At 40.4% G+C, this 17,066-nt stretch overlaps 1 protein-coding gene across 3 annotated transcripts in view; it reads right to left on the minus strand.

Moving 5' to 3' along the window:
* The window catches only part of kcnh6a (potassium voltage-gated channel, subfamily H (eag-related), member 6a), a 102,929-nt gene that overhangs the window by 71,976 nt on the left and 13,887 nt on the right, over positions 1-17,066 (minus strand). For all 3 annotated transcript variants that reach the window (XM_034190569.1, XM_034190568.1, XM_034190567.1), the window contains exons 3-6: positions 15,895-16,044; positions 15,221-15,336; positions 13,557-13,866; positions 3,975-4,177 (exon numbers count right to left, since the gene is read on the minus strand). In XM_034190569.1, coding sequence (XP_034046460.1) covers positions 3,975-4,177; positions 13,557-13,866; positions 15,221-15,336; positions 15,895-16,044 — 779 coding nt within the window. The remainder of the gene's footprint in view (positions 1-3,974; positions 4,178-13,556; positions 13,867-15,220; positions 15,337-15,894; positions 16,045-17,066) is intronic.

The following is a 17,066-nucleotide window of genomic DNA, read 5'->3' on the forward strand; positions in this document are numbered from 1 at the left end:
AATGAATTACAATAGTCCAGCCTAGAGGAAATAAATGCATGAATTAGTTTTTCAGCATCACTCTGAGACAAGACCTTTCTGATTTTAGAGATATTGCGTAAATGCAAAAAAGCAGTCCTACATATTTGTTTAATATGCGCTTTGAATGACATATCCTGATCAAAAATGACTCCAAGATTTCTCACAGTATTACTAGAGGTCAGGGTAATGCCATCCAGAGTAAGGATCTGGTTAGACACCATGTTTCTAAGATTTGTGGGGCCAAGTACAATAACTTCAGTTTTATCTGAGTTTAAAAGCAGGAAATTAGAGGTCATCCATGTCTTTATGTCTGTAAGACAATCCTGCAGTTTAGCTAATTGGTGTGTGTCCTCTGGCTTCATGGATAGATAAAGCTGGGTATCATCTGCGTAACAATGAAAATTTAAGCAATACCGTCTAATAATACTGCCTAAGGGAAGCATGTATAAAGTGAATAAAATTGGTCCTAGCACAGAACCTTGTGGAATTCCATAATTAATTTTAGTCTGTGAAGAAGATTCCCCATTTACATGAACAAATTGTAATCTATTAGACAAATATGATTCAAACCACCGCAGCGCAGTGCCTTTAATACCTATGGCATGCTCTAATCTCTGTAATAAAATTTTATGGTCAACAGTATCAAAAGCAGCACTGAGGTCTAACAGAACAAGCACAGAGATGAGTCCACTGTCTGAGGCCATAAGAAGATCATTTGTAACCTTCACTAATGCTGTTTCTGTACTATGATGAATTCTAAAACCTGACTGAAACTCTTCAAATAGACCATTCCTCTGCAGATGATCAGTTAGCTGTTTTACAACTACCCTTTCAAGAATTTTTGAGAGAAAAGGAAGGTTGGAGATTGGCCTATAATTAGCTAAGATAGCTGGGTCAAGTGATGGCTTTTAAGTAATGGTTTAATTACTGCCACCTTAAAAGCCTGTGGTACATAGCCAACTAACAAAGATAGACTGATCATATTTAAGATCGAAGCATTAAATAATGGTAGGGCTTCCTTGAGCAGCCTGGTAGGAATGGGGTCTAATAGACATGTTGATGGTTTGGATGAAGTAACTAATGAAAATAACTCAGACAGAACAATCGGAGAGAAAGAGTCTAACCAAATACTGGCATCACTGAAAGCAGCCAAAGATAACGATAACGATAATCTGTCAGAAGTGAATGCATGGAGCATTTTTTCCCCAATCAGCTTTGAGGAATATTATTTAAATGATGTCCTGTCCTGTTGTAGATGTTAATCTTCAAGATTAAGATCTGCATCAAGAATGACCCCAGGAGTCCTGACCTGACCTGCACACTGCAACTCAGGGAAAATAATTCAAGGTGTCAAAAAGAAGAAGAAGAAAAAACCTTCTTGTCTCCACTTTTTTTAATCTACCACTCTCATTTGGGGATTTATTCAGCTGTACTACATTTCTAAGCATCCACATACTGATATCACAAAGACCGTTTACCAACTTGCTGATGTCCTCACCAGAGGAACACGTATAAAAAAAGTTATGAGATAGGCAGAGCTTCCTTGTTTGGCACATGAAGGAATATCTATCAATCAAAAATCAGAAGACTGAGTCACAATTACCAGTGCAAAGATCTCCAAAGGTCACCAACCCTTTTCCTGTAGAACACCCGTCCTGCATGTTTTCCACATCTACCTACTCAAGTCACACCTGATTTTTTAAAAGTGGTGTTTTCCAGCTCTTGATTGGCTGAGCACACCTGATAGCGTTAATTGCCTGGGAGTGGAACAGGGAGAGTTTGACAACATGCGGGGTAGGTGCCCTCCAGGAACAGGGTTGGTGACCTCTGTCTTAGAGGATCTCGCAGCCTGGGCCTTGAATAATGCAGAGAAGACTTGCTGAGGCAGAAGAACAACAATGCAACCATGATAAAATGAATGCATAAATGATCATTTCTATTTTAGATTGAGATACAGCATGACTGAGGTGGGAAATGTTCTGTAAATGGCATCTGTTATCCAAATCAAGAGCCTGGACACATGTAACACATTTGTAACTGCAGGATGAACTAATGATGAAAACGTGCCTCAGTTTTCCTTGTGTTAGGCGATGGGTGATTAGTATCCTTCTAGTTCTTTATAACACTAACACAGTCCTGAAGAATTGATAACTTAGCTACATTCTGAGGTGTACAACTGGATATTATCAATAATATGAGATGCCTTCAAAATGTACTTGACATGGCTCCAATTGGAAGCATATGCAAAGAGAACAAATTCGATCCTAGAACAGAACCTTGGGGCACACCAAAAGAGGACACAAATGTTGCTTAAAAGAATTTGAACATTTGCACTTTTTTAAAATGTTAAGGATATTTTTCCAACCCTGTACAATCAAACAGGGACATTTAGATAACTTTTAGCTAAATTTCTTAACATTTATTATATCATTTAATGCTTCAGCTCCATTACTGCACCTTTTCATGTAATAAGAGGTGACAGAGCACATTAGGTCACTCTCACTGTGTGCACCAGAATGTGAGCAGACACATGGTGGTGTGAGGACAGGTGGCTGAGCGTTTTCTGGTGCTGGTGTCAGAGATGTCACACCTCAGGTGAGATCATTGTTTCATGCTTTCATCCTGAGATCTTCTGCAAGCCAGAAACAAACACCATTTACATTTACACTAGTCATCGTCCACATGGAGTTCAGAAACTCCATGTGGAGAGACGATCCGATGTTAAAAAAAAAAAAAAAAAAAAAAAATTCAACCAACTGGAAAAGATTCAGTATTCTCTTCAGGATAAAGCGGACAAATTTATCAAGATTTGGCAACCTTTTCTAGACTATTTAGGAAAACATAGAACTATTTCATAGCAGCTGTTCAAGATGCCACCAAAAAAAAATGCATGTACGTACGTACGTACGTGTGTGTGTGTGTGTGTGTGTATTTCTCTGTCTTCAAAGAAAAATGTGTAGCAGTGTAACAGTGTCAGTCCTTTTGTGTGTGTATGTGTTATCTGATTTCTGTCTCTTTGTTTTTTTTTGGGGGGGGGGGGGGTTGCATACTTGACAGGAATGTTTGGGGGTTCTTTACTGTTCAGTTGTTACTACTGTTTGTTTACGTTGTATATAAATCTGCAAAACTTTAATAAATACATTGGAGAAAAAAAAGGAACCCAAGGGGGTGACTTTTGCAAAGCACTTTATGATTGTAGAGTAAATGTTCAGCTAATGCAGGGACTATGTATAAAAATGGATAAAATTCCTTGATGGTTAAGCTGATATTTTTGTTAAACCCCTTTAATTAAAGCTGTACTTCTGCTCTATGGGAACATCTTCATTGCTTCATTGCAACTGTGTTGTGGAGGTACAAAAATGGTTACTGTCCAAAATACTTATGGGCCCAACTGTAATTCTATAATTCTACACTGCAATAATATTCCATTTTCCAATTATGAAGTCATTGATTAGTATTTTCTCTCTGAGGAGGCATCCTGTTACTTTCTCTACTCAGCAACGTGTTTCTGTAATTCTTATATTAAGGGTCATGTATCATTTTCTTCATGGCCAAACAGCCATCAACGTTCTTCCAGGCTGTCAAGATATCAACACATCTCCAGAAAATTCCCCAAACAAGGAAAAGTGCAATGAGAAGAAAAGGAAATACCACACTGGCAGACAGATAAATGAGTCATTTTGAGCTCTAACGGCTCATTAAGACATGTTTTGTTCTTGATGCCTGTAGACAGTTACATTTTCTATTACTGTAACTTTTTGTCAAGCGAAACTTTGCTTGTTTTTCGTTTCATTGGTATCTTAGAGATCTCAGCTCAAGATGGATTGCCACCCCCAGTCTGAACAGGGTTTTAAGCAAGAACAGGCAAAACAGGAATCAGAGATGAAAGAACGATCTGCTTGTTGGTACGTATTATTATGTCAGCCGTCACTTTCTCACGTTTGGCGTCTCACCTGTGTGACCTGAGTGACTTTCTCAGTGACGTTCTGCGTTCGGTCTTTGACTTTGCTGGGTGCGATAATTTCAATCTCGGCAGGCGAAGGCGGTCTGACTCGATCCGACCCAAACGTTAGCGTGACCTGAGGGATGCGTCCAATGGCCCTGTGTCTCACCAGGTCCGAGTCTGACGTGGAGTTCACAGCGTTCGGCTTCAAATCTGAGGCAAAACAGCAGATGATCACAAATACGCAAACTACAGGAAAATAAAGATTATTTGATGTCTCTTGAAAAGGGAGGGACTGGAAGCTCTGTGCTGTCAGTGTGGAACCAATCATGCACAAGTATGTTACAGCTACAAAGTTAAAGTATACCATATTTTTCAGAGTATAAGTGACAGTGGACTATAAATTGCAACCTTTCTTCTGTGTTGTCAATTCCTTAAATTGGGATTTTTGTGTCTTATTGTAGCGTACTTTCGATTATCGTGAGTAGATTTTGTTTAGTTCTGTATTTTCTGGAGTATAAGTTGCACATGTTTAAAAAATGCCTCATGAAGTGTAAAAACCCATATTTGCACTGTTTTTTTTTCTCTACTATGAGCTTGTTCATTTGGGATTTTTGTGCATTGTTGTACTTTTTATTGCTGGCATTTATTCTTTTATTATTAGAGTTTATTTTGTTTGTTTAAATGGTCATTCTTATTAGAATAGGTAAGAACAAATATTTGATTTTTCAGTATATAAGTTGCACTGGAGAAAAGGACGTAGGGCCTCCCAAACTGGTAAAAAAAAAAAAAAAAAACAAGACTTATATTCCAGAAAATATGGTACTTTGATTCCTGGAAAAGACCTACATAAATAATCATTTAAATTATTATTATTATTAATAATGAACTCTTGATTCACCCTGGAGTCCAAGTCATGGGGTTTCTGAAACGAGTAATAAACAAAACAAAACTGCAACTTATACTCTGGAAAATACGGTAATTAAAAATGGTCATTATCATCTAATTAAATTGAATGTGAAGTGGTTACAGCCTTATATGAACATATATACAGTCACTCTAGAAATATTTGGACAATGATACAGTTTTTTGGAAGTTATTTCTGTTCACCACCACAATGAAATGAAATAATCAAGATGTGATTGTAGGTTCGACTCTTAATTTTAATTCAAAAGGTCTGACAAAAAAATGTCACATTAACCATTTGGGAATTGCAACCATTTTATACACAAAATCAAAATTATTCCAGTTTCAGAGCCCATAAATAAATGGACAAGCTACATATAAGGAAAAGTTTTAAATTAAGTCAGGGGATGAATATGTGAACATTTCCAAGTCACTGAATATGTCTTGTTTCCACGAATCACTAAGAAATACATGGTAGTGTATGTTAAATCTGTCTGGAGGAGTTATAGGCTCCTGTGATTCAAATCAATTTTATTTATATAGCGCCAAATCACAACAAACAGTTGCCCCAAGGCGCTTTATATTGTAAGGCAAAGCCATACAATAATTACAGAAAAACCCCAACGGTCAAAACGACCCCCTGTGAGCAAGCACTTGGCGACAGTGGGAAGGAAAAACTCCATTTTAACAGGAAGAAACCTCCAGCAGAACCAGGCTCAGGGAGGGGCAGTCTTCTGCTGGGACTGGTTGTGATGGGAGAGACTGTGCATAATGCATCTTTTGTTTGTTGCACCAGCTGTTATGTGTCTTCGTGGGGGGCTTTCAGAGAGAAACACTTTCTGCAAAAAAGATATGAAATTTCTGCTTCACTTTGCCACTAGGCACATGAATGACTTCAACCGAGATCTATTCCACGCCACCTGCTGGTGCAACAAACCAAAGTTAGACCATACACAAAAGCCTTGTACTTCTTGCCATGGGTATCTTGTGGCTTCCCTCACTTGCATCGTCACTTTTTAAAAAAGTAAATAAATAAAATTTCCTTTATGGTATTCATGGTGGGAGCACGTCACTGCATTTACTGCTTTTCCACTCAGGCTTGAACATGACAGATGACTTACAAATTGTTAAGTCCATCTGGGTCTTTTAGTGAAGTTTAGGGCTAGTGGCCGGCGATCACCTTAGTATTTGCTGTTTTTCTTGTTGTTTAATGTTGACAAATTATACTGTATTTCTTGTCTTTTTGATGCCTGATTCTGTTTTTTTGTCTCTGTTTAAGGTGCAGCTCCATCCAGAGATGGGTGTGGTATTTGTGCTGGAGACCCTCCTGTCCTGTGCGCCAACAGCATTTCCTGTATATTTGTTCTGTGAATTGTTCTGTAATTTGTGTCTGTATCATGGCCCAAGCAGAGGGTCGCCCCTTTGAGTCTGGTCTGCTTGAGGTTTCTTACCACTGTTACTCTGGGGGTTGGTAAGGTTAGACCTTACTTGTGTGAAGTGCCTTGAGGTGACTCTGTTGTGATTTGGCGCTATATAAATGAAAATAAAATGAAATTAAAAACAAGTGAAACTGTGAAAAAGTGGACAAGAAACATTCTGTTTTTAGTAAATGCATCTCTCAGGATCACAAAAAAAGTTCCCCTGGGACAAGGACAGATGTGCAGCTCTGTGCTGTTTTAACACACACACACACACACACACACACACACACACACACACACACACAGATTGATTATTGTGTCTGTGCTGGAACAAACATCAGTCGGCTGCACACGTTCTGGGTGATGCCGGTTCGTGTTATGGAGCAGAGATCTGCCTTTTTTTTTCTCTCCACCACCTTTGAAAATGTTTTAATGGATCTGGAGCTCAGATAAGATAATTATAGTGGGCGATTTTAACATCCACACAGATGCTGAGAATGACAGCCTCAACACTGCATTTAATCTATTATTAGACTCTATCGGCTTTGCTCAAAAAGTAAATGAGTCCACCCACCACTTTAATCATATTTTAGATCTTGTTCTGACTTATGGTATGGAAATAGAAGACTTAACAGTATTCCCTGAAAACTCCCTTCTGTCTGATCATTTTTTAATAACATTTACATTTACTCTTATGGACTACCCTGCAGTGGGGAATAAGTTTCATTACACTAGAAGTCTTTCAGAAAGCGCTGTAACTAGGTTTAAGGATATGATTCCTTCTTTATGTTCTCTAATGTCATATACCAACACAGTGCAGAGTAGCTACCTAAACTCTGTAAGGGAGATAGAGTATCTCGTCAATAGTTTTACATCCTCATTGAAGACAACTTTGGATGCTGTAGCTCCTCTGAAAAAGAGAGCTTTAAATCAGAAGTGTCTGACTCCGTGGTATAACTCACAAACTCGTAGCTTAAAGCAGATAACCCGTAAGTTGGAGAGGAAATGGCGTCTCACTAATTTAGAAGATCTTCACTTAGCCTGGAAAAAGAGTTTGTTGCTCTATAAGAAAGCCCTCCGTGAAGCTAGGACATCTTTCTACTCATCACTAATTGAAGAAAATAAGAACAACCCCAGGTTTCTTTTCAGCACTGTAGCCAGGCTGACAAAGAGTCAGAGCTCTATTGAGCTGAGTATTCCATTAACTTTAACTAGTGATGACTTCATGACTTTCTTTGCTAACAAAATTTTGACTATTAGAGAAAAAATTACTCATAACCATCCCAAAGATGTATCGTTATCTTTGGCTGCCTTCAGTGATGCCGGTATTTGGTTAGACTCTTTCTCTCCGATTGTTCTGTCTGAGTTATTTTCATTAGTTACTTCATCCAAACCATCAACATGTTTATTAGACCCCATTCCTGCCAGGCTGCTCAAGGAAGTCCTACCATTATTTAATGCTTCGATCTTAAATATGATCAATCTATCTTTGTTAGTTGGTTATGTACCACAGGCCTTTAAGGTGGCAGTAATTAAACCATTACTTAAAAAGCCATCACTTGACCCAGCTATCTTAGCTAATTATAGGCCAATCTCCAACCTTCCTTTTCTCTCAAAGATTCTTGAGAGGGTAGTTGTAAAACAGCTAACTGATCATCTGCAGAGGAATGGTCTATTTGAAGAGTTTCAGTCAGGTTTTAGAATTCATCATAGTACAGAAACAGCATTAGTGAAGGTTACAAATGATCTTCTTATGGCTTCGGACAGTGGACTTATCTCTGTGCTTGTTCTGTTGGACCTCAGTGCTGCTTTTGATACTGTTGACCATAAAATTTTATTACAGAGATTAGAGCATGTCATAGGTATTAAAGGCACTGCGCTGCGGTGGTTTGAATCATATTTGTCTAATAGATTACAGTTTGTTCATGTAAATGGGGAATCTTCTTCACAGACTAAAGTTAATTATGGAGTTCCACAAGGTTCTGTGCTAGGACCAATTTTATTCACTTTATACATGCTTCCCTTGGGCAGTATTATTAGACGGTATTGCTTAAATTTTCATTGTTACGCAGATGATACCCAGCTTTATCTATCCATGAAGCCAGAGGATACGCACCAATTAGCTAAACTGCAGGATTGTCTTACAGACATAAAGACATGGATGACCTCTAATTTCCTGCTTTTAAACTCAGATAAAACTGAAGTTATTGTACTTGGCCCCACAAATCTTAGAAGCATGGTGTCTAACCAGATCGTTACTCTGGATGGCATTTCCCTGATCTCTAGTAATACTGTGAGAAATCTTGGAGTTATTTTTGATCAGGATATGTCATTCAAAGCGCATATTAAACAAATATGTAGGACTGCCTTTTTGCATTTACGCAATATCTCTAAAATCAGAAAGGTCTTGTCTCAGAGTGATGCTGAAAAACTAATTCATGCATTTATTTCCTCTAGGCTGGACTATTGTAATTCATTATTATCAGGTTGTCCTAAAAGTTCCCTAAAAAGCCTTCAGTTGGTTCAGAATGCTGCAGCTAGAGTACTGACGGGGACTAGCAGGAGAGAGCATATCTCACCCATATTGGCCTCTCTTCATTGGCTTCCTGTTAATTCTAGAATAGAATTTAAAATTCTTCTTCTTACTTATAAGGTTTTGAATAATCAGGTCCCATCTTATCTTAGGGACCTCGTAGTACCATATTACCCCATTAGAGCGCTTCGCTCTCAGACTGCGGGCTTACTTGTAGTTCCTAGGGTTTGTAAGAGTAGCTCCCAATTCAGATCAGGGAGACAGACACCCTCTCTACTTTTAAGATTAGGCTTAAAACTTTCCTTTTCGCTAAGGCTTATAGTTAGGGCTGGATCGGGTGACCCTAGACCATCCCTTGGTTATGTTGCTTTAGACGTAGACTGTGGGGGGGTTCCCATGATGCACTGTTTCTTTCTTTTTTTGCTCCATATGCATCACTCTGCATTTAATCATTAGTGATCGATCTCTGCCCCCCTCCACAGCATGTCTTTTTCCTGGTTCTTTCCCTCAGCCCCAACCAGTCTCAGCAGAAGACTGCCCCTCCCTGAGCCTGGTTCTGCTGGAGGTTTCTTCCTGTTAAAAGGGAGTTTTTCCTTCCCACTGTGGCCAAGTGCTTGCTCATGGGGGGTCGTTTTGACCGTTGGGGTTTTTCATGGTTATTGTATGGCCTTGCCTTGCAATATGGAGCGCCTTGGGGCAACTGTTTGTTGTGATTTGGCGCTATATAAGAAAAAAGTTGATTGATTGATTGATCACTTTATTTTTTTCTTCCAGCAGCCGCGGCAGCAGCTTCACTGGGCTTTTGTACCGGCACTTACAAGAGAAACTCAGCATTACAGATCGTATCTTAATTTCTCAACAAAGAGACCAAAACAAATAACAGGAGGTTTCATATTTTCTGGAGTATAAACTGCAGCTGTCAAAAAATACCTCATAAATCAACATTTATTTACACAACCCTTCACAGCAGCCAGAATATGTCCAAAGTGCTTTACAGTGTCTGAAGAGGGGGAAAAGGCAAAACAAAAACATACAAATTGCACATTTTTTTTTCTGTATTATCATCTCCTTAATTTGCATTGTTGTAGTGTAGTTTTTATTACTGACATATATTCTTGAATGATTTCACTTTATTTTGTTTAGTACTTTGATTCCTGAACAAACCCTTTATAAAAAGGTATTATTATTATTATTACCTCTGCCAAGGAGGTTATGTTTTCGGTCGCGTCCGTTTGTTGGTTGGTTGGTTAGCAGGATTACTCAAAAAATCTTCAACAGATTTCAATGTCATTTTTACCAGGGGTGTATCTTGGTCTAACTTAGAAGGTATTAAATTTTGGTAATGATCCAGAACACGATACGGATCCAGTAATTTTTTTAAGGATTCTTTATTATTGCAGGATAGGGCCAATTTCAACATTTTTGCATCTAACTTCATGAAGACGGGTCACAAAGGCTGAACAAAAATTAAGTTACGACACAACAATAATTTAGCATTTGTTTCTCCTCATTGAATAAACTTATTAGAAAATTTAAAAAATGTGTAGTTCATGCAGTTTCTCTTTATAAATACATTTGCTGAAGATCTGAAACATGACAGTAGATGCATCAAATCAAATCAATTTTATTTATATAGCGCCAAATCACAACAAACAGTTGCCCCAAGGCCCTTTATATTGTAAGGCAAGGCCATACAATAATTACGGAAAAACCCCAACGGTCAAAACGACCCCCTGTGAGCAAGCACTTGGCAACAGTGGGAAGGAAAAACTCCCTTTTAACAGGAAGAAACCTCCAGCAGAACCAGGCTCAGGGAGGGGCAGTCTTCTGCTGGGACTGGTTGGGGCTGAGGGAGAGAACCAGGAAAAAGACATGCTGTGGAGGGGAGCAGAGATCAATCACTAATGATTAAATGCAGAGTGGTGCATACAGAGCAAAAAGAGAAAGAAACATTCAATGCATTATGGGAACCCCCCAGCAGTCTAAGTCTATAGCAGCATAACTAAGGGATGGTTCAGGGTCACCTGATCCAGCCCTAACTATAAGCTTTAGCAAAAAGGAAAGTTTTAAGCCTAATCTTAAAAGTAGAGAGGGTGTCTGTCTCCCTGATCTGAATTGGGAGCTGGTTCCACAGAAGAGGAGCCTGAAAGCTGAAGGCTCTGCCTCCCATTCTACTCTTACAAACCCTAGGAACTACAAGTAAGCCTGCAGTCTGAGAGCGAAGCGCTCTATTGGGGTGATATGGTACTATGAGGTCCCTAAGATAAGAAGGGACCTGACTATTCAAAACCTTATAAGTAAGAAGAAGAATTTTAAATTCTATTCTAGAATTAACAGGAAGCCAATGAAGAGAGGCCAATATGGGTGAGATATGCTCTCTCCTTCTAGTCCCCGTCAGTACTCTAGCTGCAGCATTTTGAATTAACTGAAGGCTTTTCAGGGGACTTTTAGGACAACCTGATAATAATGAATTACAATAGTCCAGCCTAGAGGAAATAAATGCATGAATTAGTTTTTCAGCATCACTCTGAGACAAGACCTTTCTGATTTTAGAGATATTGCGTAAATGCAAAAAAGCAGTCTTACATATTTGTTTAATATGCGCTTTGAATGACATATCCTGATCAAAAATGACTCCAAGATTTCTCACAGTATTACTAGAGGTCAGGGTAATGCCATCCAGAGTAAGGATCTGGTTAGACACCATGTTTCTAAGATTTGTGGGGCCAAGTACAATAACTTCAGTTTTATCTGAGTTTAAAAGCAGGAAATTAGAGGTCATCCATGTCCTCATGTCTGTAAGACAATCCTGCAGTTTAGCTAACTGGTGTGTGTCCTCTGGCTTCATGGATAGATAAAGCTGGGTATCATCTGCGTAACAATGAAAATTTAAGCAATGCCGTCTAATAATACTGCCTAAGGGAAGCATGTATAAAGTGAATAAAATTGGTCCTAGCACAGAACCTTGTGGAACTCCATAATTAACCTTAGTCTGTGAAGAAGATTCCCCATTTACATGAACAAATTGTAATCTATTAGATAAATATGATTCAAACCACCGCAGCGCAGTGCCTTTAATACCTATGACATGCTCTAATCTCTGTAATAAAATTTTATGGTCAACAGTATCAAAAGCAGCACTGAGGTCTAACAGAACAAGCACAGAGATGAGTCCACTGTCCGAGGCCATAAGAAGATCATTTGTAACCTTCACTAATGCTGTTTCTGTACTATGTTGAATTCTAAAACCTGACTGAAACTCTTCAAATAGACCATTCCTCTGCAGATGATCAGTTAGCTGTTTTACAACTACCCTTTCAAGAATTTTTGAGAGAAAAGGAAGGTTGGAGATTGGCCTATAATTAGCTAAGATAGCTGGGTCAAGTGATGGCTTTTTAAGTAATGGTTTAATTACTGCCACCTTAAAAGCCTGTGGTACATAGCCAACTAACAAAGATAGATTGATCATATTTAAGATCGAAGCATTAATTAATGGTAGGGCTTCCTTGAGCAGCCTGGTAGGAATGGGGTCTAATAGACATGTTGATGGTTTGGATGAAGTAACTAATGAAAATAACTCAGACAGAACAATCGGAGAGAAAGAGTCTAACCAAATACCGGCATCACTGAAAGCAGCCAAAGATAACGATACGTCTTTGGGATGGTTATGAGTAATTTTTTCTCTAATAGTTAAAATTTTATTAGCAAAGAAAGTCATGAAGTCATTACTAGTTAAAGTTAAAGGAATACTCGGCTCAGTAGAGCTGAAACGACGTGGAATAAGTCTCTTTGCCAAAGGGTATTCCATGTGATGTCAATGACCCTATGGCCTTGGCGGAGGTTTGCGCTCTCCGAGTGCTTCTAGTTATTATTATGTTGAAATTGCCACCTGCTGGGCATGTCTGGTATTGCTGCTGGATTTCTTCTCATCACATGCATGATGGGACGGTACAGCAGGTGTGGTTGCACATGAAATTTGCTTGTTTCTTTCATTTCTAAAACCTTGGTTTAGCTCGTCTGCAAGAACTAAAGGAAAAGGATCAAAGACGGCAGCAAGACCAGCTGTGTCGTATGGACTGAAGGCAATCAGACAGAAAGCAGAGGTAAAATGGTTTGGAGACAAAGTGACGGAGGCGAGGAGGGATGCGGAGAATATCGAGGAAAGGATGCTGAGGATGGAGCCACCAGGCAGGAGGAGCAGAGGGAGGCCAAAGAGGAGGTTCATGGATGTGATGACTGTGACGGAGGACATGCAGGTGGTTGGTGTGACAGAGGAAGATACAGAAGGCAAGTGTGCAAGAAGAAGAAAACCGACATATAAAGAAGAGCCTTTGTGAAGACACATGTTGAAGAACGAGGGACCCAGCAGGAGAAGACCACTACTCTCACATCTTCACCAAAATTAGCGCAGTGGGAAATTAGAAAACCGTCACTTGGTCTGAGGTTTGATTTGTGCCACAAGTTTCACATGGTTGGGTCAGAATTTGGCATAAACAACATGAATGTGTGGATCCAGTCAGTGTTGTATCAATAATTCAGGCTTAGGGGGTAATGAAATGGAAAAGAGGAAACACGATTTAAATATGTACATTGGACATGATCACAATTCTTTATGAGTCTCAGTTAGACACAAGAATTTTGTGGAAACGGGTGGATTCATGCCCCAAGAGGAGGAGTTCAAGTATCTCTATAATTAGACATTAAAACCACAGCACCATCCTCAGACACTCACTGCTGTTGGATCGGGGGTCATCAGCTCGACTGGTCCATTCCGCTCTCATGCCATCGATGTCATCGAGCGATGAAGCCCGGCGGAGGCTACACATGCTTTCCCGTGAACAGCTTCGAGGTAACGCCCCCCGAGGGAAGGCCCTGCCGGGGTCCAAGCAGTCGGTTAATAGGGAACGGCGCTTGGCAGTGGGCTGGGCTGCAGGGGACGGAGGATCCAGGTCCTGTTCTATCAGGGCTTCTGTCTCAGACTGCATGCAGCTCTCCTTGGACGGGATTCGAAACTCTTTTAGAGGAACTTCCTCACTGTTTGGCTGCCGACGGAGAAATATTGCAATATTAAGAGCACCCTTAAAATATCCTACACTTCACACCAAGCCAAGTCTGGGAGCATGCGGTGGTACTGCAACACTGCCTTTTACTGAAACCACAATACCACGGAACTGCCTTGTGTCCTGGATGGCAACCACCCAGGCAGATAACTGGTCCATTGTCACATCTTTAAAATAACCATCTACCTGCTGCACCCAGGTGAAATGTGGATGTCTCCTTGCTCCAGCTCACCAGCTACTGGGGTCCTCAACACTCAGGCTCCTGTGTGCTGGATCATGACCAGAGAAACAGGCCACATGGGCAAAATGTCGTAGCTGATGCTCCCTCACAATGCAAGTGATCCTCCTCATCCTAGTCTCTCTCAGTAACTGCTGGTCATTCCAGCAGTACCTGAGGATCCTTCGAAGACATTGAGTGGTAGTCTTTGTTCACTGGTTGGCATCCAGGTCTTATAACTGTACAGCAAGACAGGCAGCACCAGGACAAAAAAGACTTGGACCTTTTGTTAGCCTGAAAAGATATCGGCATCGCCAAACACCTCCTCTCTCGATCTCAAACGTCAAGGACCCTGAGACATACAAAGTGTTGAACTTGCAGAGACAATCACTCATCTCAGCAATGACTCAAACTCCTCAACATGAGGATGAGGATCATGGAGTCATGTTTGGTGACGCTGATACATTTGCAGGAAGATGAAGGTCCAAGTCTTTAGGGGCCTGGTGCTGTCTGTCTTACTGTACAGTTGTGAGACTTGGACGATAACAAGTGAGCTATGATGACGACCGGAAGTTCTCAGTCTCTCTGGAGAATTCTTGAGCACCATCCACATGACTTTGTGTTCGTTACGTTGAACCAGATGGCCTGCGCAGTGAGGGAACGTCAGCTAAGACACAGTGGTCATGTGATGCATCTCTCTGGGAATGATCCAGCAACAATACTTCAAAGTTCAGGTGATGTGGGCGTTCCCACCTCACCTGGTTGCAAAAGACAGACAGCTGCTTTGAGGAGGTGGAGAGGGACCAGTGGTCTGACTGGGCAGTTGTCATCCAGGGCCGAGGGCAGTTTCATAGTGCGGCAACATGAGCACATGTTCCCAGAGTCACAGTTCCAAACCCTCATTGTCTTTGAGGTCATGTTTGGTTTTCTGACAAAGGAGCATTTTCATCTGTGTATATTTACCTTCAATGCTGCTTCACAGTTTGGACATAATGCAGAAAAAAACTCTTTAGTCAGGCATTTAAAAAAATAAATGCAACTTTTCAAACTCATGATGACAGTTATTAAAACGCAGTAATGCGTCACGACACGATCATGTGCGTGAGTCCCGCACCTCACCTGAAGGTAATCCACCACCACGCCTTCAAACTGGTCCTTGGAGAGTGAAGGTCGGCGGATGGATCGCAGCACCGGCAGCCTCACTGGTAGCCTCATCTTCAGCCGGCGGTTCTGACCTGAGGGGGAAAAACAACACAGTTAATTACTGAGCAAAATGCCCAGGTTGAAACTTTCCGAAGTTTCCCTTAAAGGTAATCTGGAAATCCTGTCAATATGCCAATCAATCAATCAATAATCAGGTTAATTCCAGAATATTGCTGTCCATCTGAAGGTTGTTTGTAATACCCGCATATTTTCATTTAAGCAATTTGTGGAAAAAGCAATTTCTTACTTATCAAGCTTGAGTAAAGTGCTCAAAGGCTTGAATACAAAAATATTTTCAAATGATTAATGTTGCAAAAAGTGTTTCCTTTAATTAGAAAACACTTAACATATATTGTTTAAAAATCATGTGAAAATGAGTTTTGTATTTCACTCTGTCTTGAATTTTCATCTACTAATATAGGCAACAGGTTGGTCATGGCTGATGTCCCACAGCAGCCTATACTCAAGGTTCTTGAAGTGGAGCAATATCTCCACCTGGTGGACATTTGCCATTAAGGCAGGTGTAGTAGAGTTTCGCTTTAGCAGCACATACAGTACAGAGTGGGGAAAAAGACAATTTGAGGCGTTACAGTAAATCCATCCTTGGGCTACTCTCTGCCGGAGGCCTGACTTCTTGAGCACAGGATCGATTAGCTCTTGGAAATCCAGGATGAACATGATGACCACACCTTCCTCGTTTTTCACCGGGATGATGTTCACAAGGCACGGCCTGCAGGCCCCTTTGCACACAAAGAGAGATACATACACAAAAAGACATGAACTCAGGAGACAAACGTTGAACCAGTCAGCTGGAAACACAGTAAAATCTAAATGCTCTGCACTTGTGGCAGGTTTAAGTTCCTACTGCAATCAGCACCTTCTAAAAATAGAAGGTTTCAGGGGAGAACACACACACACACACAGCAAATCATCTTCATGCCATCCACACGAAGAAAACAGTGATTTATTTTGGAGCTACACTTTTTTTTCCTCTCTCCTTGTAATCATATGTTTGAGATCTCAGTCACATTTCAGCAACCGGCTGATACTTTTTTCTCTGCCGGTTCAGTCGGTGCACGCTGTCGGAAGCAGGAGACAAAACAAATAGATGTTTAGAGGATTTGAGCTGGCACACTGATTGCATCTCCATGACAACACCACAGGCTGCACGCCTCATGCTCAAATGTCCAAAGTAACAAAAGACATGTATGTGCACGTCTCTGCACAGTAAATGTTTGTTTGAGAGACTGGCACGTGCACGGTATGTTTGCCTTGCCCCACTATATGTGCCTCAGTGCCCTCGAGCCAGGTGGCACACAGGGAAACAATAGAAGAGGGAAGTTGATGTTAGAGATGGGCGGATCGATCCTAATATTGATAATATCGATACCAACGCTGGTATTGATATTGAATAATCCTCATGTAAAAAGATCGATACTCAAGCTTTTTTCTCTCCAGCATGCACTGACTGCTGCGCATGCAGGTTCATCAAAGTCTGCTCTCTGTGTGTAAGAGCAGCGCTGCGCTGTGTCGCACAACACGGAGCAGCGCACCCTTGTATTGTGGTTTGTCAGCCCTCTACCTGTGGAAATTTTGTTTTAAGTTGTGTTGAGTGATTTTTTTTTTTTTAAACAAAAATGTTGATTGTGATAATAAAGTATTTTGATGTCATGTAAAATGTTTGGCGAAATTCTATCCTAGGTCTTTTGGATCCTTTGGATCTATGAAGCTTAAATATGAAAAAGTATCTATCGGCAATACT

This window comes from Thalassophryne amazonica, chromosome 16 (assembly GCF_902500255.1).
Source record: "Thalassophryne amazonica chromosome 16, fThaAma1.1, whole genome shotgun sequence".
Lineage (NCBI taxonomy): Eukaryota > Metazoa > Chordata > Actinopteri > Batrachoidiformes > Batrachoididae > Thalassophryne > Thalassophryne amazonica.